The following is a 23,716-nucleotide window of genomic DNA, read 5'->3' on the forward strand; positions in this document are numbered from 1 at the left end:
TTGTCTGGAAAATTCCATGGACAGAGGAGGCTGGTGGGCTATACCGTTAGTGAGGTTGCAACGAGTCAGACATGACTGAGCGACTGAGCACCCTCACACATACACACACACACACACACACACACACACACATCTCGTTACCTATGTTAAATTGAGACCAACATTTCAATACAGCTATGCATGACTATTTGTATCAACTGAAATGCTTGAGGAAATTGGGTATTTTTTTGAATAGATTTTTTTTTTTTACTAATAAAGAGTTCCCCAGAAAGCACTTAGTTTCAACTTTTGGCACGGGGTGGTGGTGGGGGGTTAATAATCTTAATGGATCATAGAAAAAGCAAGAAAAAACATCTACTTCTGCTTTATTGATTAGGTTAAAGCCTTTGACTGTGTAGATCACAACCAACTGTGGAAAATGCTTCAGGAGATAAGAATACCAGACCACCTTACCTGCTTCCTGAGAAATCTGTATGCAGGTCAAGAAGCAACAGTTAGAACTGGACATGGAACAACAGACTGGTTCCAAAAAGGAAAAGGAGTATGTCAAGGCTGTATATTGTCACCCTGCTTATTTAACTTATATGCAGAGTATATCATGAGAAATGCCGGACTGGATGAAGCACAAGCTGGGATAAAGATTGCTGGGAGGAATAACCATAACCTCAGATACACAGATGATACCACCCTTATGGCAGAAAGTGAAGAGGAACTAAACAGCCTCTTGAGGAAAGTGAAAAAGGAGAGTGAAAAACCTGGCTTAAAACTCAACATTCAGAAAACTAAGATCATGGCATCCGGTCCCATCACTTCATGGCAAATAGATGGGGAAACAGTGCAAACAGTGACAGACTTTATTGTCTTGGACTCCAAAATCACTGCAGATGGTAACTGCAGCCATGAAATTAAAAGACATTTGCTCCTTGGAAGAAAAGCTATGACCAACCTAGATAGCATATTCAAAGGCAGAGACAATACTTTGCCAACAAAGGTCCATCTAGTCAAAGCTATGATTTTTCCAGTAGTCATGTATGGATGTGAGAATTGGACTATAAAGAAAGTTGAGCACCAGAGAATTGATGCTTTTGAACTGTGGTGTTGGAGAAGACTTGGGAGTCCCTTGGACTGCAAGGAGATCAAACCAATCCATCCAAAGAAAATCAGCCCTGAATATTCATTGGAAGGACTGATGCTGGAGCTGAAACTCCAATATTTTGGCCACCTGATGCAAAGAATTGATGCACTGGAAAAGGCCCTGATGCTGGGAAAGATTGAAGGCAGGAGGAGAAGGGGATGACAGAGGATGAGATGGTTGGATGGCATCACTGACTCAATGGACATGAATTTGAGCAAGCTCTGGGAGTTGGTGATGGACAGGGAAGCCTGGTATGCTGCAATCCATGGGATCATGAAGAATCAGACATGACTGAGCAAAAGAACTGAACTGAAGAATCTTTAGTAAGAAGGTGGAATGTAATGAAAGTAATTAAATCATCCTTTGATTATTCAAAATTTTATATCAAGACACTTATTATAGGTATGAGCATAATAATCACACAAGACTGAAAATATAGAGGGAATTGAATTCCTGTTAGTCCTAAGATATAACCTGAAAGATACCCTGTTTTTAAAAATAACACATCTCTGGTTTTTCTTGTTTGCTTTTCTTAGAGCAGTGCAGAATGGGTAATGTAGTTTGAAATAGAGATGCTTTACCTAAAGGAGAAAAAAAGGACACATCTTACAGTTTTTAAAAGCTTTCAACCAGTACTCGCAAATTTGAGCAAGAGCTAATTATTTATATCTTACACTAAAACTCCCATTTTATCAGATGGAGGTAGGGATACACATGTAAGGTACAATTCTCATTAACCTAGGTTTGTCATCAGGGTACCAGATATTTAAGAAAGTCTACTCATTTGATACTTCTGTAATGGAGCAGGACCCTGTGGGGCTTTCCCAGGACTGGCCTTCTCCCATATCCTCTGATTTAGCTCCTCTCTGAAGTACCTACTGAATATATATATATATATATATATAGTATATATATATATATATATATACACACACACATATATACTATATATATACACATTTGACGCACATTTCCTGAGTTGTTTCACAAGTGTGAAAACCCCTCACCAAATGGAAGATGTTAACCTCTTGATGACCATGAGCACATAGCCCCAGGCCTCCTGTAGCCTAAGGACTGATAAAGTTAACCTCTGTGACACAACCCTGTTACCTCATCACCAGCCAGTCAGAGAACTGTGCATGAGCTGATCACATATCCTGTGACCCCCTTCCCTCACCTGGCTTTTAAAAATGCTTTACTGAAATGTTTTAGGGAGCTTGGGGTTTTTTAGGGCTTGAACCACCCATCTCCTTGTACGGCTCTGCAGTAACCTTTCTCTGTTCCAAACTCTGACATTTTGGTTTGCTTGACTTCACTGTAAACTTGTGCTAACAATTTTAGGGATATTATAGAGTGTCTATTAACAAGGGTGGGCTTCCCTGGTGGCTCAGTGATAAAGAATTCACCTGCCAATTCAGGAGACTCAGGTTTGATCCCTGGGTCAGCAAGATCCCCTGGAGAAGGAAATGGCAACTCACTCCTGTATTCTTGCTGGGAAAATACTACAGACAGAAGAGCCTGGCAGGCTATAGTTCGTGGGTTGCAGAGAGTTGGACAAGACTTAGCGACTAAACAGCAATGACAACATTAGCAAGGGTAGGGATGAAAGCAAGAGGACTTCTCTTGAGTGATGTTTAGGAATGGGTGGCAGTGTGAAATAGGACTGATGGGACACAGTTGAGAATGGTTCCAGGTCATGGAAACACAATGGAATAGGAAGGGGAAAGATTTTTAAGCCATAAATATATCCTATACCAAAGAAGGAATGGCAGATGTGAAGGGACATTTCAATAGTACAGGGTTTGTAGAAGTCAGCATGCTTTAGCCAACACATGCATAAATATATTTACACATGAAATTATGTAGTCATTTAGAATTATATATGATTTTCCTATTTACTTGAATTGATTTGTGTTACTACATGGTATATTATTTTTATAACCAGTTGCAAATTCTCATCTCTGTGTTAAAGTTAGGACTATGAGAGGAGTTGGCATAGTGGTGGGGATTTTCCTCATGGGTACGTCCCAAAGATCCATGTATACATTAAAGGGATAATTTGAGAGAATAGCATTGAAACATGTATATTACCATATGTAAAATAGATGACCAGTGCAAGTTCGATGCATGAAGCAGGGCACTCAAAGCCAGTGCTCTGAGACAACCCAGAGGGGTTGGGTGGGGAGGGAGGTGGGAGGAGGGTTCAGAATGAGGGGACACAGTGCACCTATGGAAAAAATTTAAAAAACTAAACAAAACAAAAAAGATACAGTTAGCCTTGGGAGATTCTGAAGAGCAATCATGAGAGTAGAAAGGAAAGATAGAGATTTTTGCTGTTTTTAACTGACCCAAATATCATCCTGATATTTGTCAGGATGACTTACATCATCCTGATATGTCAGACAAATAATGGTCCATCCGACCTTTTATTCCCTTTGAGCGTGGCATTAGTGGATGTTTTTAGGAGAGCACAGTGGTATATCATCTTCAGTGGAATATTCAACAACCAAGAGACCATGGCAGTACCCAGTCAGAATGGATGCCAACCATATATGTACCAGAGATTAACTAGTTAATGGTTGGAGCCTGGGAAGATCTAGGAATTTCTGATGAAGGGATCTGGACAGTAGGGCAGAGGTCACTAAGAGAGCTCAGGGTAGCAGCTGCTTGCCAACCATTACAGATGCATTTCAATAGTCCAGTTTATATCACTAGCTATGGACGTATTACTGATGAAGTAGAGATTGCTGTGCCTACACCAGAAACTTTCCTGAAATCACTCATTTTGAACTGGTAGCACATGGATATATCTAAAGACTTCTCAGACTTGTGGATATCTTTGACATAAACAAACTCTTTCATAATAAATTTTGTAGATTTATCATCTATTAAATAAAAGAGTTCTCCTTGGTAATCAGTTCTAGAAACTACCCTTCAAGCTTCAAACTGATGTGCTTCAGTTCTAAACTTTTATCTTAATATTCTGGATATAGTGCTTCCGTCTGTATTCCCCTTAGCCATTGCCATCAAGGTTTTTCTTATATTCCCTGTTTCGTCAATATGTGACATGACCTTATTTATATACAGAAATTCAGAAATTTATTCTCTCATAGTTCTGGAGTGCAGAAGTCCAAACAAGATGTCTGCAGGGCCATGCTCCCTCTAAAACTCTGAGAAGATCCTTCTTGCCTCTTCTTAGCTTCCAGTTGGTTGTTGGTTGCTTACTCAGTCATGTCTGACTCCTTGAGGCCCCATGGACAGTAGCCTGCCAGTCTTCTCTGTTCATAGAATTTTCCCAGCAAGAATACTGGAGTGAATTGCCATTTCCTCCTCCAGGGGATCTTCCCCATTCAGGAATCGAATCCACATCTCTTGTGTCTCCTGAATTGGCAGGTGGTTTCTTTACCACTAAGGTCACCTGGGAAGCCCCTTATTTACACAGGCATAATGTATATCTCCCTACCCATGTCTCACCTTCACATCCCATTTTGGGGATGAGGTACAGAGGGAAAACCCTGGAACCAGCCTTCCTGTCTGACTTTTAGAAAAGATTGGTAAAGCTGAACGCAGGAAGCAAAGATTAAGAGAAGAGAAACATTATGCCCAAGTGTGGGGTCAATTTTCTATGGGAATTTGAAATCTGCCATCTAGTTCTAAATACTTTTCAGTGTATTTTAGAGTACACAAATAATTTGGATTTTATTCGTTAGAACTCTAATTTTATTTTAACTATAATTGACTATTTATACAAGAAATCAGTGAACTATGGCCCATGGAGAAAAACTGACCTGCTACTTGCTCTTGTAAATAAAATTCTATTAGAACATAGTCATGCTCATTTGTTGATATACTGTCTATGGCAGCTTTGATGCTGCGATTCCAGAGCTGAATAGTTGCTAAATAGACTGTATGGCCTGCAAAGCCAAAAATATTCACCACCTGGACTTCTCTTGAAAAAGTTTGCAGAAATCTGACTTAGATGGTTCAACATGCTGAGCTTTGGAAAGCCATTAATTAGCAAGAGAATACATAGATTAAATAGTATATTCAAGGTTTGATTATAATCTAACAATACTTAAATATCAAAATGTATGAATCTGTATGAGAATTGGACTTGAAGGGAATGTTGCCATTGTTTAAATCATTTGCAGTCTCCTCTTTTGCAATTACCTTTGGAGTCATTCAATAGACCATACCAGAAAATTTGTTACATCATCTCTAACCATCCCCTTTACATAATATCTTAGTATTAGCATTCTTATCTTAATAAACCATATTAAAATTTTAAAATACATCACTCCTTTTCAACTGCTTATTCTGAGTCTACAGTTGTGCTTATTAATAGCCGACTTTTAAAAGTATCTGCTTCCTCCTCTGTTTCCTCCTCCTCATTCTCTTCCTCCTGTTGTGTAACAGTGTAAGAACCTGGGAACTTGTACTTGATGAGCAAAGGAATCAGATAAGTGGTCAAGATGATTATAGCCTGAAAGCTGTAATTTTACACATGAATAGTGCGTAATTGGTAGCATAACATCCCTGTCTCCTTAGGCTTAAAATATGGTGGGACTTTTCTATTATGACTTTCACTGGGAGTCAACTGGAATAACTTAAGTCATTTTCAGTGAGGACTGAACATTTTTCAAAAGTACATTACCACTGTCACAGCGGAATTTGTTCTTGCAGTCAATCTCTTCAATTTTGCAGAGCTTGGATGGAATGCATGGCTGAAAGGTCACGAGGGGCTCAGTACATGGTTGTCCTCCAAACTGACTGGGGTGCAAGATGGACCTAACCTTAAACTAAAAGGAAAGGAGAGAAAGGTGAATAACTTTGAGGCTGGGTCAAGGCCAGAATGTACCTGAGAAAACTGGGCTTCTCAGTCACAGTAGTGATTTTTCCTACAGTGGCATTTCCTAAATTACTAACGATTTTTTTCCAATTCCGTTATTGTGTTTTCTTAGGGAAGTCAATACTTTTGGGGTCTCATTTTTCCAACCTGTAAAATGAGAAAGTGGGACAACAAATTTCTGAAGATTTCTAACTCTGAAATCATAGGATTCTAAATTTAATCAAAATCAAATGCACAAATGTTTACTGAGAATGTCCTGAGTGCAGCAAATCTTCCAGGTCATAACAGTAGCCCTTTTATTCCTCAAAGATAGTGTGAAGTGATAAATGTGAAAGAATTGCAGGGGGGCGGGGGTGGGGTGGGCGTTTTTGTATGAGGAAGTCACTGTGGAAACCAAGGCAGGCACATTTTCCACACTTTGAAAGGTTTTTAATGGTCAGTAGTAAATCAAAGAGTCAGGGAAGGATAGAAGTAGGATAGGATTCAAAAGTACTGACTTTAAAATCAGAAAAATCCAAGTTCAACATGTAGCTTTCTATTCATTAGTGGTGTGTGCTTGGTAAATTACTTAACCCCTAATGAGCTATAACTTCCTCATCTGTAAAATAGGTAGAAAATCAATGTGATGTGAAGTTTGAATAAGATGATGTGTGCAAAGGAACCTAAACTGTCTCTCTGAGATAGTGGGTGCTTTCCTTGTACTGGGTGAATTCCTTTTACTTCTCTAATGTCTGAATGCTTAGCACCTACCCTGACTGGGATTCACGTGGGCCAGTGCCCTACCTGGAATCAACTTGAGGTAGGTAAATATTGCAGCTGGGAACAATAAACAAATCGAGGGACTTTCCCTCAGCAGGGGCAGTTAAAGAAAGGGCAAGGAGTCATTTTAATTTATGCACCTCATTTCTGTCTGATTTTAAACCTTGGACTGAATTGTCCATTTTTTAGCACCTGTTTTTGCTTTGTGAGCTCTCACAGGGCAGAGGCAGTGGAAATCAGAGCTGGGTGAGTGCAATACCAGTCCGCGGCGGGGGTGGGGTGGGGGGGTGGGGGTGTGTGACAGGCAGAACTTTTTTTTGGTATTCACATGCCAATAAAACATATCAAATGAATCCTGCCTCCCCCTAAAATATTTCCCTTGGTGGAAGCTGGGACAATTTATTTTCAGAAATTAAAGTAATTCATCATTTCTATGATTGTTGAGTTTTTCAGGAAATTCAAGAATTTAACTGTGATTCTTATTTCCTGAATATACCCCCATGTCACTTACCCGTTTTTGAACACAAGGGTCGCAGTCTGACCATGGTCCATAATCTCCCAGGAGGCAATTGATAGGGCAAGTTTGCCAATTACACTCTCTGGACTCCTGCTTGGTACAAAGCTGGCCACAAAAGTTTTCAAAATAGTACTGATCTGTAACAATCCGTCTATAATAAGGAGGAGAAAGCTGCTTAGAATGAGTGTCTTTACTGTGGCTCTAGCCCCATAAGAAAAATATTCATTGAGCATCAATTACAGTGAATAAAAGGAAAGAAAATCAAGCAGTCTGGCATATGTACAGTTTTTACCACTTAATGCAACTCAGGACTGGGTCCATAATTTGTGGGGCACAGTGCAAAACGAAAGTGGGAGGGCCACATATTCAAAGAAGGCTAAACACCAAAGAATTGATGCTTTCAAACTGTGGTGCTAGAGAACTCTTAAGAGTCCCTTGGACTGCAAGGAGATCAAACCAGTCAATCCTAAAGGATATCAGTTTGGAATATTCATTAGAAGGACTGAGGCTGAAAGTGAAGCTCCAATACTTTGGCCACCTAATGTGAAAAGCCAACTCGTTGGAAAAGACCCTGATGCTGGGAAAGATTGAAGGCAGGAGGAGAAGGGGATGACGGAGGATGAGATGTTTGGATGGCATCACCGACTCAATGGTCATGAGTTTGAGCAAACTCTGGGAGATAGTGAAGAACAGGGAAACCTGGAGGGCTACTGTTCATAGGGTCGCAAAGAGTCAGACATGATTGAGCGACTGAACAGCAACACATATTCACAAATTCTGAAGAATTTCCAAAGAGAGGAGGCAAATCATGAAGCCAAACCACAGCCCTTCTCAGAGTGGGATCCTGAGTGACTGCATAGGCTACACATATATGAAGCCGGCCCTGACGGAATTCCTGGGAGGGACTAGAAGAAAAAGAAAGAAGAAAGTTTCTGCAGATTGCTTAAAAGATGGCAATGCAATGTGGTAAGTACAATGATTGAGATAGAGCCAGAGCTCTGTGGGGCTAAACATGAAAGGAGAAAGTGACATGAGACATACATTTTGAAAAATCCACGTGAGTTTTCCAGACAACAAAGGGAAGGGTGTTCAGAGGGAACAGCTTGGGCACAGATTAGAAAAGGAGTATGACAAGTCCGTGGAGGAGCTTGTGGCATGGACCTGAGAAGAGCATAATTGAGAGGGATGGGCTTTTATTGTGGTACTTTATTTGGTAGGCAGTAGTGAGCTACTAAGGGACTCTTGAGTAGGGAAGTATTAATGAACAAATCTGTTCTTACATCCGGAGTGGATGGTTTATTGAGGCTATCAGGTGGTGATTTTAATGAGACTCACACTATATATGTAAAAATAGTTTTCTAAAATAGATCTCTAAAAAGTGCCTAACAGTTGAAACACATTAAATATATGCCTTTTTTCCTCTAAGTCACGTGAGCATCTTCATGGAACAGAAATATCTAACAGATTTAAAGAAACTGTGGGGGAGGAATAATCTGAATTAATGAAAAGACTGAATTATTAAATGTTATCAAGTAAAACACAGTTTTCCTGCCTTCTTGTCCATGGCAACAATTGAGCTAATATCTAGCAGTGCTGCTCAACTGAGGTCCTGTTAGACTCAGTTTAATGAGTAGAAAATTCTCTATAATTAACTCACTAACTGTAGGCAAGCAGAGTTATGTGCTGATTGAAAAAAAAAAAGCCCAAATAGTGATTCTAAGTAAATTAAATAGTCAACTGAAAATATCGCACAGATTCTTAATTGAATTTCTTTGAAATGCTTCAATTTTATGGAGAGAACAAAAATAGACTCCACTTTAACCTTATGTGGAAAAGACATCAAATTCCATCCAAATTCATGAGTTCTTTTTAAAATTAAAAAAAATTTTGCAGATTATACTCTGCAAAAATTATACTTGCTGATATATTATTCTTTCCCATTGCTTAGTGTGGCACTTTTTGATTTTGCTAATTTTGTCCTTGAGGTTTCCCAGGGCACAAAGAAAAGCTACAAAGCCCACACCCACCTCTCTCTGGTCTGAGTTCCAGAATTGCAGGTTTTTGAGCAGCTGGACCACTGAGTCCATGGGTAACGATCACAGAAACAGGCTTGGCTCTTGTCAATCAGAGCACTCAGCAGGATAAAATACAAGACGGAGTGTCTGGCCATGCCTGGAAGGCCTCCAGATCCTGAAAAGAAATGATGTAATACATATCAAACATTCATGGGGTAAAACTTAACAAATCATTCTCAGTTACAGCCTCAAATATGATCTTTGAAAACATCTTGCCTTCCTTAAGTCAACACCTATAAATTCACAGGCTTATGAGTATAAATCCCATTTCTAAAGATTTTTACGTTGGACATTCCCATAGTTCAAAATCCCAGTACTAGTTAAGTTTCTCTGAACTGTGAGTGATAGGCTACAAGACAGTGTGTTGTAAATATTTGTATCTCATTCCATTCCAAAATGGAATTTTTTATATGAGCTTACACTTTTTGAGATAACTGCTTATTTTGTGCAGACAGTGCCCTCAAGTATTACCTAGTACTTCCTTTCAGCTTTTCATACTTTTATGGGACTGCGGAAGGATTTTGGAACCTTTCTTTCTGAAGCTCTGTTTAGTTTCCTGGCATCTTGGTATTAATAGCTTGCTAAAGAGTTCGTTGTCCCATTATCTCTACTTTGAGAGTCAAAGAAGTTAGAGCTGGAAAGGGTCTTTGAAACCTTTAGGTTAAACTCTCTCATTTTAGGGATGATGAGACTGAGGCTTTAGCAGGTACAATAAGGTTGAAGCTACATGACAAGTAAGCCCAAGATTCCTCATTCTTAGATGAGATGTATCCCTTCACTCAATTTCTAATAATACTAATCTACATGCTTGGAACTTCACCACCCAGGCCACAAGAGGGTTTGCTCAGATGTGGCTAAATGCCAAAGAAAACTTGGACCAGTGGTTCCCCATGTGCTGTGGAGCCTTGAGGATGTGTGAATTACTGAATGGAGTTAGCAAAACCATATTTGCCCCCCAGTACTTCCAGTTGAGCTATTTCAAATCCTCAAAGATGATGCTGTGAAAGTGCTGCACTCGATATGCCAGCAAATCTGGAAAACTCAGCAGTGTCCACAGGACTGGAAAAGGTCAGTTTTCATTCCAGTCCCAAAGAAAGACAATGCCAAAGAACGCTCAAACTACCGCACAATTGCACTCATCTCACACGCTAGTAAAGTAATGCTCAAAATTCTCCAAGCCAGGCTTCAGCAATAAGTGAACCATGAACTTCCAGATGTTCAAGCTGGTTTTAGAAAAGGCAGAGGACCCAGAGATCATTGCCAACATCTGCTGGATCATTGAAAAACCAAGAGAGTTCCAGAAAAACATCTATTTCTGCTTTATTGACTATGCCAAAGCCTTTGACTGTGTGGATCACAATAAACTGCAGAAAATTCTGAAAGAGATGGGAATACCAGACTATCTGACCTGTCTCTTGAGAAACCTGTATGCAGGTCAGGAAGCAACAGTTTGAACTGGAATGGAACAACAGACTGGTTCCAAATAGGAAAAGGAGTACGTCAAGGCTGTATATTGTCACCCTGCTTATTTAACTTCTATGCAGAGTACATCATGAGAAACGCGGGGCTGGAAGAAACTCAAGCTGGAATCAAGATTGCCGGGAGAAATATCAGTAATCTCAGATATGCAGATGACACCACTCTAATGACAGAAAATGAAGAGGAACTAAAGAGCCTCTTGATGAAGGTGAAAGAGGAGAGTAAAAGAGCTGGCTTAAAGCTCAGCATTCAGAAAAATAAGATCATGACATCTGGTCCCATTGCCTCATGGCAAGTAGATGGGGAAAAAAAATGGAAACAGGCTTTATTTTCTTGGGCTCCAAAGTCACTGTGGATGGTGACTGAAGCCATGAAATTAAAAGATGCTTACCCCTTGGAAGAAAGCTGTGACTAACGTAGACAGTGTGTTAAAAAGCAGAGACATTACTTTGCCAACAAATGTCTATCTAGTCAAAGCTATGGTTTTTCCAGTAGACAGGTACCAATGTGAGAGTTGTACCATGAAGAAGTCTGAGTGCTGAAGAATTGATGCTCTTGAACTGTGGTGCTGAAGAAGACTCTTGAGAGCCCCTTGGACTGCAAAAAGATCCAACCAGTCAATCCTAAAGGAAATCAGTCCTGGTATTCATTGGAAGGACTGATGAATATTCAGGTGAAGGTGAAGCTCCAATACTTTGGCCACTTGATGAGAAGAGCCAACTCACTGGAAAATACCCAGATGCTGGGAAAGATTGATGGTGGGAGGAGAAGGGGGTAACAGAGGATGAGATGATTGGATGACATCATCGACTCAGTGGACATGAGTTTGAGCAAACCAGGAGACATTGGAAGACAGGGAAGCCTGGTGTGCCATGTAGTCCATGGGGTTACCAAGATCCAGACATAACTGAGGGATTCAACAACAGCAACAATTTCCAGTATACAGCAAAGTGATTCAGTTATATATATACATATATATATGTACATATATATATGTATATATATATATATACATATATGTATATATGTGTGTATATATATATACATATATATATCAGTTCAGTTCAGTTCAGTCGCTCAGTAGTGTCCGACCCTCTGCAACCCCATGAATTGCAGCACACCAGGCCTCTCTGTCCATCACCAACTCCCGGAGTCTACCCAAACCCATGTCCATCGAGTCGGTGATGCCATCCAACATACACACACATATATACATATATGTATATATATATACATATATATATATATATACACACATATATATATACACACATATATATATATATATATGCTGGTGCTGGTTTAGACACTAAGTTGTGTCTGACTCTTACAACCACATGGACTATAGTCTGCCAGGCTCCTCTGTCCATTGGATTCTCCAGGCAAGAATACTGGAGTGGGTTGCCATTTCCTACTCCAGAGGATCTTTCCAACCCAGGAACAGAACCTGGGTCTCCTGCATTGCAGGCAGATTCTTTACTGACTTAGCTATGAAGGAAGCCCAAACATATATATATATATGTATATATATAACTGGATGTATAGTTCCCTGTGCTATGCAGTAGGATCTTGTTGTTTATTTCCTTTATATATAGTATGTATATGCTAACTCCAAACTCCAAATTTATCCCTCTCCTACCCCTTTCCCTTTGGATAACCATAAAATTGCTTTCTATGTCTATGAGTCTGTCTTGTAAATAAGTTCACTTGTATCATATTTTATATTGCACATATCATATGGCATTTGTCTTTCTAACTTATGTCACTTAGTATGTCAGTCAGTAAACATTTTCAAATTGTCCTACAAGCTCAGAGAAAAATGCTAGAATAAAAGCAACAAAATCCACTGACATGTGGCTGAATATGTCCTTTAATTTAAAATGGAACTGACACATAGTTGAGTATTCATTGAGTGAGATATAAAGAAATAGAATTCATTATCACTGTCTGGGGAGGGTAGACAGAAACTGAAGATACTTTTCATGATTTTTATCCAAACTTTTAAAAAAATATATTTTTAATTGGAGGATAGTTACTTTACAGTATTGACCTGGTTTCTGCCATACGTCAACATGAATCACCCATAGGATACATGTGAGTTGCTACAGCCATAGGCTGTTTCAATCATAAAAACAAGAGGCTCCTTTAAAGACTACTGCACTTGCCTGCCAATTTTAGTTCTCTCAGTCGTGTCCGACTCTTTGCGACCCCATGGACTGTAGTCCTTCAGGCTCCTCTGTCCATGGGGATTCTCCAGGCAAGAATAATGGAGTGAGTTATCATGCCTTCCTCCAGGGGATCTTCCTAACCCAGGGATGGAATTCAGGTCTCCCACATTGCAGGTGGATTCTTTACCATCTGAGCCACTAGGGAAGCCCAATTTTAGTTCACTGGTATGTAACTCAGCTTTTCTGGTTTTCTTCAGCTATACAGAACCATAGACTTTGGGATAAGAACGTCCAGAAATTAGGCTGGTTTCAAACCAAATACATAGTATGAGTTCTATACACTACACATCAGACCCAAGCTGAGAGTGAATGATTTTCTACTGGCTTTAGGGCCCTTGGCAGCTGAGGCTTCTAAACAATATGAAGTTTTCTTATTAATCACTAGGTAGACCACTATCCCACCCCCACCCCCAAATTGGGACCTTCTCAAGCAGGAACCATTTCAGCAAGGAAGGAGACCTAAGCAGAGGGGTTTTTCTTGTTGTTCATTTATTTGATCTTTTTCTTATTAAATTTTGAAGAGATAGATAAGTTCCAAAATAATTCAGTTGTAAAGAAAATAAATTCTTATTTTGTGGGATCAGCATGTAAATGATCGGGCAAAATTGAATTACAAGAAATTACTAGTTCTCAATTCTCAGCAGACACACTGTTTTAACTTCCAAAAGCTTGAAAAGTATAGGTGGATTTTATTCCACCTATCATAAAAAACTGCAATAACAGAATCCATGTAAAATATTCTAATCTCATCTTTGGCTATACTATTCTGAGACAATTTGGAAAATGCTATAAATGAAGATGATAATGCCAAAGACTCTTATTTGAGGAGATGCTAATAAAATAGCCAATCAGTAGCTTCTCCTTTTATAACATTTTATTGTTATAAGGAAAAATTATCTTATGTTAAAATAAAAATTTTCATTCAAATAAAGATGATTATTTCTTTTATTTTTTTATTATCATAACCCAGCCTCTAATATCAAATCATTCCTTATTTATCGATTTTTAACATCTTTAGACATTTTGGAGATATCTCAAATTTCATGCAGGCATTATGCCCATTGCCACACAATTTTCATATAAACATGGAACAAAAAGAATTTTCAGTAAATAGAGAAATATAGTTAAGAAAAATTTTCCACTGCAGTAGCATAGTAGAAGAGCAGTAGTTCTGCAAGTTTTCTCATTGCCAACCCTCTTGAAATCTAAAAATGAGTGGTTCCACTGAACCATTGAAGATGGCTATGTGAGCATTTGGAGAATTCTATTATAGAGTGAAATCCATTTTATTCTGATCTATCACCTTCCCATGTCCTTGACTCACATGAATGATTTGTTCCTAAGGCAGTTCAGCACATCTTACCTGACAGGTTCAGAGGGTGTTCTAGTCTGACCCTAAGTTCAAGTTCTTCCTTCCCATCTTCTTGTAAATGTCTTGAATCTCTTATTTTTTATTTTTTCCTTCTGCGCATGCCCTAAAAGCTCAAGAAATTGTATTTACTGCTGCTAGTGCTGTCTGATGAGCCCAGGCATATGACTAGTCTTTGGCTAAAAGGTATGTTTGCTTTACTTTTAAATGTAGTTTATCTCATAGAAAAGCTTGATTCACCAAGGCAGCTCTCTGGAAGGACACTTCTTTAAGAAATATGAACGTTTTGGTTCTTTTGAGGTTTAAGAAAAATAGTTATATCTTATTTTAAAAGGAAGGTAAAGGACTGTAATCTGTCATGTATTTTCATGCCTGAAAGGGCAAGTTTGTTGGAAGCATGATCTACGATTTTGAAATCTTAAAATTACAAATGAAACCATTATGTCACTTACCTTAAACAAAGACTGTGGTATCCAGTTTGTGGTATCCAGAGAACTAATCTGCAGATGGCTAAGGAAACAATACCATGAAAAGGGTTTATAGGATAATCCAAACCAGTCTTTTTTCCCCGTTGCTAGCTAACACAAGGTCATGTCCCAGAGATCTAACAACACCTAGAGCACTGTCAGAACAAACATTCCGTGGGAACTATGGACTTTGGAAATGATTACTTCAATCAGCAATAATCCTGCAACTTTTTTTTCCTTGTTACATTTTTTAAAATTTATTTGGAGGAAAATTGCTTTACAGTGTAGTGTTGACTTCTGTCATACAAGACATAAATCAGTCATAAGTATACATATGTCCCCTCCCTCATGAACCTCCCTCTCCTCCTCTTACTCATCCCACCCTTCTAGGTTGTCACAGAGTACTAGGTTGAGCTCCCTGTATTATACAGCAATTTGCCACTAACTATCTCTAGCTATCTATTTTACATATGGTAATGTGTGGAATATCACTCAGCCATAAAAAGGAATGAATTTGAGTTACTTCTGTTGAGGTGGATTAACCTAGAGCTTGTTATACAGAGTGAAGTAAGTCAGAAAGAGAAAAACAAATATCATATATTAACACATATATATGGAATCTAGAAAAATACTACTGATGAACCTATTTGCAGGGCAGGAATAGAGATACAGACATAGAGAAAAAACTTGTGGACACAGTGGGGGAAAGAGAGGGTGGGATGAATTGAGAGAGTAGCATTGAAAGAACTCTGCAACAACCCTGTATCTCTTAAGAGTGAGATATTACACAGGGTCCTGCTTTTTCAATGATTTTCCCATTTAAGGACTATTGTAATAGGTATTGCTACTGAAGATAAAAGAAATCTCTGACTCCATTTTAAAAAACTGTCAGAATAAATTGCTTAAAATTGCCTTCTCCATTTGCAATTTGTTCATTTAATGAAAAAAATATAGATTTTTTCTGATTATATAGTATTTATTGAGAAAAATTTAGAAAATGTGAAAAGCATGAAGAGGAAAAGCAAAATCATTTTTCATAAATAGATAAAACTATTCATAGTTACAGTACATACTCCATATATAACGTACTTCGGTCATATAATGTTCAGTCAGACACATGTATGTGTCTCTCCACATACACATATGCAAAAAAAGCATATATATATATATATATATAAAGCATACATATATAATTTTGTGACAGTACATATTTTTTAAGAGATTTAAATGGCACAGAATTTATCATATTCCATGATTTACAGGACCATATCATCATTGGTCTGTGTAAGAGCTTTTATTTAATTTCACTATCTTCCCCCATGATTTTGCTTCTTTTCCCAGATTAGTTATATATTAGTATATTTCGTGTTTGTCCTTACATATGGTTACTTAGATATATGTGTTTATACCCTAAAAACACAAAGTTTCATTTTCCATGAATATTTTTGTAATTTACACAAACGGTATTTTGCTAAAAGTTTTATTTGATTTCTTACTTTCTTCACTCAACATTATGCTTCTGAGCCTTATGCAGTGTATGTCTACTGGAACACAGACATTCACTGTATGGACTACATTTTATTTACCCACTCTCTTAGCACTTCTGTTGCTTTCATCTCCCTGCAATTATAAACACAATGTACTCTTTCCTTGTGAACCTTTGAGAAAAATTCCAAGAGACTTCCAGATTGCTCTTCAGAAAAACTGCTGCTGCTGCTGCTGCTAAGACGCGTCAGTCGTGTCCGACTCTGTGCGACCCCACAGACGGCAGTCCACCAGGCTCCTCCGTCCCTGGGATTCTCCAGGCAAGAATACCAGAGTGGGTTGCCATTTCCTACTCCAGTGCATAAAAGTGAAAAGTGAAAGTGAAGTCACTCAGTCGTGTCCGACTCTTCAGGACCTCATGGGCTGCAGCCTACCAGGCTCCTCTGTCCATGGGGTTTCCCAGGCAAGAGTACTGGAGTGGGGTGCCATTGAAAATTATACATGTTTAAACTCTTACTAGCAGTCTGTGAAGACTTCTTACTAGCATTTTTTGTTTGTTAGGTGTTGTTTAAGTAGCATGTCAGTGATCAACAGTGAACTTCAGCATTCCATTCTCACCTGGCATCCTGGCTTTCTATCTGTTCAGATGTGCCCCATACATTCTAGATATTAGTGTCTTGTAAGATATGGATTTTACAGATCCCTCAGTCTGTCACTTATCTATTAGTTTTATCTATGGTATTTTTGATTGATGAGAGACTTTTAATTTTAATGTCATCTAATTTGTCTATTTTCCTCTGATAATTTTTGCTTTGGATAGTTTTTCTTTTGTTTAAGAAATTATTTTAAGAAATCTGAAGTCATAGATATAGTCCTAAATTTTCTTTAGAATCCTATAGTTTAGATATCCTCCTTAGTTCTCTACAGTCACACTATGTTTTTATAAATGGTATGAGGTAGAGTAAAGTAAATGAAACAAAAACAAAAAACCTTGTAGTTAATATCATAGCTAGTGCAAAAATATTGAACTTTTTCTTCCTAAGGCCAGAAAAGAGACAAGATGCCTGTTATCACCATTTTTATTCTGCACTGCACCAGAGATCTTATCCAGTGCAATCAGGAAAGAAAAAAAAAGTATCACATTGAAAAGAAAGTAAAGTAAATTGAATTACAGACAGAATGATAACGTACATAGAAAATTCAAAAGGAGTTACAGATATAGATTAGAATTAATAAATGAATTTAGTAAGGTTACTGGATACAAATTTATTATCAAAAGAGTATTACTACATCCCAGCAAAACCAAGCAAAATATTTAATCTGGAAAGGTTTAAAATAACAGTGGTCAAGTGTGTTCTTTACATCTAATGACAATTATGATTCTATGAAAGGTTCACAATATATTGATAGCTTGATATTTGCTAATATGAATATTTGCTAAGGTGAAGTGAAACAAAATAGTGTAATAGGAAAAGAGAAAACTAGTGGAGAGAAAAAATGTGGAGATATAACTTACTCTCGATTCTGGCAATCACTAGGTAGGTGATTTTCAACAAATCACTTTACTTCATTGAAGCTGTTTCCTCGTTTGTAAAATAAATGTTTTTCTAAATTTTTTTTAAAAAACAGTATAAAATGTCGTTAAAAATACTAATTATATGCTCAATACAGAAAGCAGCTAAAAGAAATATTCTTCAGAAAAATTAAATTTTCCCCAAGTGGTGAGAGTGATTACCTCCGTAGTATAAAGATTCATAGGAGCACAGCAGGGAGCCAGTACTCCAAGATATCATGCTTTAGCATACATTCTAGAAACTCACCCAAGACCAAAGCAAGTCAGACCCAGAATACAAGTCTGTCTTCTTTCTCCTATATTGTATTGAGATTTTAAAGACTGAAAATTTAAGCTAAGAAGGAAGGAAAAGTGGTGTACTGCACGCCAGTGTTGAGGACACTTGGGACTGGTATAGCAATTTCAACCGTGAGGATCTGAGACAATAAAGAAGAGAGAAAATATTTTATGCCTGGGTAAGAAAATATATCCTCTAAGTGTGAGTACTTCTTTTTCTAGTTGGTTCTTTGAGGGCCTAAAATTAAATGCGTTTTCCCTAAGGTATTGTGTTTGGACTTAAGGGAAAATGCTAAAAGTCAGACCCTGGAGAGGTAAGGGTCCAGACCCAGTACAATGAGGCTAGATAGAGTTATTAATTAATGTGTGCTATAAGAAAGAGAAGTAAAAATATTGTGTGTCATGGTACAGGAAAAACACAGGTTGAAAGAACTGAAGGCTGTATAGAGGAATTCTTGAGACAAGGTGCAAATGTCTATGATGCAAGAGTGACCTGGCATCGAAGGAGAATTTAGCATCTTTTCAATGATGTATTTGGATTCTTCATCTTGTGTTCTCGTGGATGGAAATGACATGTCCCACTCAGGGTCCTTTTCTAGAGCAAGGATTGGAAAACTAAAGCCAGTGAGACAATTCTAGCCTGATGCCTATTTTGTAAATAAGGTTTTTTTGGAATAAAGTCACACAATTAGTCATTGTCTATGGCTGCTTTTGTACTACAACAGTAGGGTTGAGCAGTCCCAACAGAGACTACTCGGGGTGAGAATAAGAGTGCTCTCTAAATAAATGTGGATGCATGCTGCTGAGAAACAAGGAAGACTATGAAGTTCACCAGAGCTCTTTAAGCAATTGCAGACTTTATAAAGTGTTGGCTGGTGACATGGAATACATTTTCACACAAAATACTCCATATTTTCATGATGTAGAAATTTGCTAGTGAGCTTAAATTTGACTGACCAGTAAAAAAGGCTTTAATTGTAGAGAAACAGAAGGATGTGGGAGGAACTTAGAGCCAGGACGTGGAAACTTAAGAGGGAGCAATTATCGTTTTTCCAGAAGGAGAATGTGTATTGTTAAAAATCTTTATTCCTCACCTAATGATGATAGATTCACAACCAAATGGTATTTTCTGCCAAGAATATAACCCCACACATAAGATAATGAACAGTGGGAGCTGCTGACTCTCTGAAGGCTTTTCCACATATTAAATATTCACACGCCAACTTATCATTATAACAAAAATACTGTAATTTCTCATTAGTGCCAAGACTAATGACCCGGTCTGTTTCACAAGCCCTTTAGAGTGTACTTTGTCAGTCAATGTGTGAGTTGATAAAGTGAAATGCAAATTAAATTATTTCACATGGAGAATCATAGATAAAAAGTCTCAAGTGGAGAAAATAGAAGTTTGCTTTGGACCTCAGGCTATATGATCTTTTTCTCTTTCCCTTTGTTACTAAAATCATTAGAATAGTCTAAATTCACTATATTTAATTTCTTACTATCTACTCCTTATTAACTTCACTGTTTGCAATTGTCATAAATACAACCATCCTACAAGAACAATGACTATCAGTAACTTCCTAATTGCCAAACTGAATCACTGCTTTTCCATTCTCTATTGGCTCCTGGACATGGTGGGTCAGTTCAGTCACTTAGTCATGTCCGACTGTGATCCCATGGACTGCAGCATGCCAGGCCTCCCTGTCCATCACCAACTCTTGGAGCTTGCTCAGACTCATGTCCATCGAGTCGGTGATGCCATTCAACCTTCTCATTCCATGTCCAGGTACAAGATGTATGGTAACTCTCATCCTATGTCCAGGTACAAGATATATTGTACCTGGACAAGGTACAATACATATTTTTCTCAAGAAATTCCTCTCTTTTTATAATTCTCTTCCTACTCCCATCTGGGATTCTATCTTCAACTTCTTTTCTTTTGTAAGGCATTTTATCAACAGCCTCAGATATGCAGATGATACTACTCTAATGCCAGGAAGTGACGAGGAACTAAAGAGCCTCTTGCTGAGGGTGAAGGAGAGTGGAAAACCTGCCTGAAAACTCAACATTCAAAAAACTAAGATCATGGCATCTGGTCCCATCACTTCATGGCAAACAGAAAGGGAAAAAGTGGAAGCTGTGACAGATTTTCTCTTCTTGGGCTCCAAAATCACCACGGATGGTGACAGTGGCAATGAAATTAAAAGACACTTGCTTCTTGGAAGGAAAGCTATGATAAACCTAGACAGCATTTTAAAAGCAGAGACATCACTTTGCCGACAAAGGTCCATATAGTCAAAGCTATGGTCTTTTCAGTAGTCATGAACAGATGTGAGGATTGAATGATAAAGAAGGCTGAATGCGGAAGAGCTGATGCTTTTGAATTGTGGTGCTGGAGAAGACTCTTGAGAGTCCCTTGGAGAGCAAGATCAAACCAGTCACTCCTAATGGAAATCAACCCTGAGTACCCATTGGAAGAACTGATACTGAAGCTGAAGCTCCAATACTCTGGCCACCTGATGTGAACAGCTAACTCATTGGAAAAGACCCTGAAGCTGGGAAAGACTGAGGGCATGAGGAGAAGGGGACGAGGAGGATGAGATGGCTGGATGGCATCACCAACTCAATGGACATGAACTTGGGCAAACTCTGGAAGATGGAAAGGGACAGGGAAGCCTGGCGTGCTGCAGTCATGGGGTTGCATGAATCATACACAACTTAGGTACTGAACAGCAACAATAACAATTATCTCCTTCCATGACATTATCTATCCCCTTTGTATTGATTGCTTTCTCATCCACCAATCTGTATTCTAACATTCATTAATAGTATCCAGAGAGAACATCCTATTACAACGATGACATCCTCTCTCCTCCATTTCCTTTATTCTCAGTTCAGTTCAGTTCAGTCGCTCAGTCATGTCCAACTCTTTGCAACCCCATTAACTGCAGCATGCCAGGTCGCCCTGTCCATCACCAATTCCCAGAGCCTACCCAAACTCATGTCCATTGAGTCAGTGATGCCATCCAACCATCTCATCCTCTGTTGTCCCCTTCTCCTCCTGCCCTCAATCTTTCCCAACATCAGGGACTTTTCAAATGAGTCAGCTCTTCGCATTAGGTGGCCAAAGTATTGGCGTTTCAGCTTCAACATCAGTCCTTCCAATGAACACCCAGGGCTGATCTCCTTTAGGATGCACTGGTTGGATCTCCTTGCAGTCCAAGGGACTCTCAAGAGTCTTCTCCAATATCACAGTTCAAAAGCATGAATTCTTCGGTGCTCAGCTTTCTTTATAGTCCAACTCTCACATTCTTGCCTAGAGAATCCTGTGGACAGAGGAGCCTGGTGGGCTGCTGTCCACAGGGTCGTATAGAGTCGGACACGACTGAAGCGACTTAGCATGCATGCATGCGTTGGAGAAGGAAATGGCAACCCACTCCAGTATTCTTGTCTGGAGAATCCCAGGGACGGAGGAGACTGGTGGGCAGCCGTCTAGGGGTTGCACAGAATCGGACACGACTGAAGCGACTTAGCAGCAGCAGCAGCACATCCATATATGACCACTGGAAAAACCATAGCCTCGACTAGATGGACCTTTGTTGGCAAACTAATGTCTCTGCTTTTTAATATGCTGTTTAGGTTGGTCATAACTTTCCTTTCAAGGAGTAAGCGTCTTTTAATTTCATGACTGCAATCACCATCTGCAGTGATTTTGGAGCCCCCCAAAATTAAGTCTGACACTGTTTCTACTGTTTCCCCATCTATTTGCCATGAAGGGATGGGACTGGATGCCATGATCTTAGTTTTCTGAATGTTGAGCTTTAAGCCAACTTTTTCACTCTCCTCTTTCACTTTCATCAAGAGACTCTTTAGTTCTTCACTTTCTGCCATAAGGGTGGTGTCATCTGCATATCTGAGGTTATTGATATTTCTCCCGGCAAACTTGATTCCAGCTTGTGCTTCCTCCATTCCAGCATTTCTCATGATGTACTCTGCATATAAATTAAATAAGCAGGGTGACAATATACAGCCTTTAGTACTCCTTTTATATAGTACTCCTTTTCCTATTTGGAACCAGTCTGTTGTTCGACGTCCAGTTCTAACTGCTGCTTCCTGACCTGCAAACAAGTTTCTCAAGAGACAGGTCAGGTGATCTGGTATTCCCATCTCTTTCAGAATTTTCCACAGTTTATCATGATCCACACAGTCAAAGGCTTTGGCATAGTCAATAAAGCAGGGGTAGATGTTTTTCTGGAACTCGCTTGCTTTTTCAATGATCCAGCAGATGTTGGCAGTTTGATCTCTGGTTCCTCTGCCTTTTCTAAAACCAGCTTGAACATCTGGAAGTTCACGGTTCACGTATTGCTGAAGCCTGGCTTGGAGAATTTTGAGCATTACTTTACTAGCGTGTGAGATGAGTGCAATTGTGCGGTAGTTTGAGCATTCTTTGGCATTTCCTTTCTTTGGGATTGGAATGAAAAGTGACCTTTTCCAGTCCTGTGGCCACTGCTGAGTTTTCCAAATTTGCTGGCATATTGAGTGTAGCACTTTCACAGCATCATCTTTTAGGATGTGAAATAGCTCACTGGAATTCCATTACTTCCACTAGCTTTGTTCCTAGTGATGCTTCCTAAGGCCCACTTGACTTCACATTACACGAATTCTGGCTCTAGGTGAGTAATCACACCATCGTGATTATCTGGGTCGTGAAGCTAGGTTCTAAATCCTGAAACTCTCTCTTGTCTATGCACTTGGCATCTTTTCCACCTCTTCACCTCATCTACAGTTAGAGCTCCCCCTCCAGCCATGAAGAACTCACACCTTAAAGATCTTATCAGTGGCTTCGTTTGTCTCTAGCATTAGGACTCTTCCTGTAATTCCTTTTGAACTACTTTGCTAGAGTAGTTCAGAAGCTCAGTTCAGTTCTATAGCTCACCTCCCAGTGGCACAACACTATGCAATATCTAAGTGTTGCTGTTTTTCAAAAGGTTGTTGGATTAGCAAAAGAGTCCCAACACCTAATTTTTTAAAGCTCAGAGCAATTTGACCCTACATTAGCTCTTTAGAAATATTTCTCTTCTTCCATTTGTGTATACCATCATCCAGCTAGATTGGAAAATCTGCTGTTCCTCAAAATGAGATATAATTTCTCCTTCCATTGTATTTCTTTCTTGAAACTCTCTCCCCTCAATTCCAAATTCTGAATTATTAGTGTATTGTGCATCTGTTCTAAGGCCAGTCCAAAATTATTTCCTTCTTAAACTTTGCATAAATTAACAAATCAGCTAAATATTTGCTAAAAATGGCGTACTTTTTCCCCTAGGCTTGTATGGAAAGAGAAAGCTAGAAATTAGATACGTTCCTTCAGGTAGTGACATCTAGGATCCACCTGTAAGATGGAAGGGAAGAGGCCAAGAAAAAAGGCCATTCAAAGTTCAAGTGTGACTGTTAAAAGAGGTGAGTGGGCTGTATTGAACACTGTTTATCTTCAGGGTTGTGAG

The 23,716-nt window shown here is 38.9% G+C and overlaps 1 protein-coding gene across 2 annotated transcripts in view; it reads right to left on the reverse strand.

Annotated features, from left to right (window-relative positions):
* C6 (complement C6) overlaps positions 1-14,996 on the reverse strand; it is an 80,436-nt gene extending 65,440 nt beyond the window's left edge. For both annotated transcript variants that reach the window (XM_081517549.1, XM_081517550.1), the window contains exons 1-4: positions 14,864-14,996; positions 9,288-9,450; positions 7,255-7,411; positions 5,790-5,934 (exon numbers count right to left, since the gene is read on the reverse strand). In XM_081517549.1, the coding sequence (XP_081373675.1) occupies positions 5,790-5,934; positions 7,255-7,411; positions 9,288-9,430 (445 nt within the window). In that variant the 5' untranslated portion in view covers positions 9,431-9,450; positions 14,864-14,996. The remainder of the gene's footprint in view (positions 1-5,789; positions 5,935-7,254; positions 7,412-9,287; positions 9,451-14,863) is intronic.
* Positions 14,997-23,716: the final 8,720 nt, after the last annotated feature.

Source organism: Giraffa tippelskirchi, chromosome 8 (genome assembly GCF_054371585.1).
Source record: "Giraffa tippelskirchi isolate mGirTip1 chromosome 8, T2T-mGirTip1v1.2.pri, whole genome shotgun sequence".
NCBI classification, from domain to species: Eukaryota; Metazoa; Chordata; class Mammalia; order Artiodactyla; family Giraffidae; genus Giraffa; species Giraffa tippelskirchi.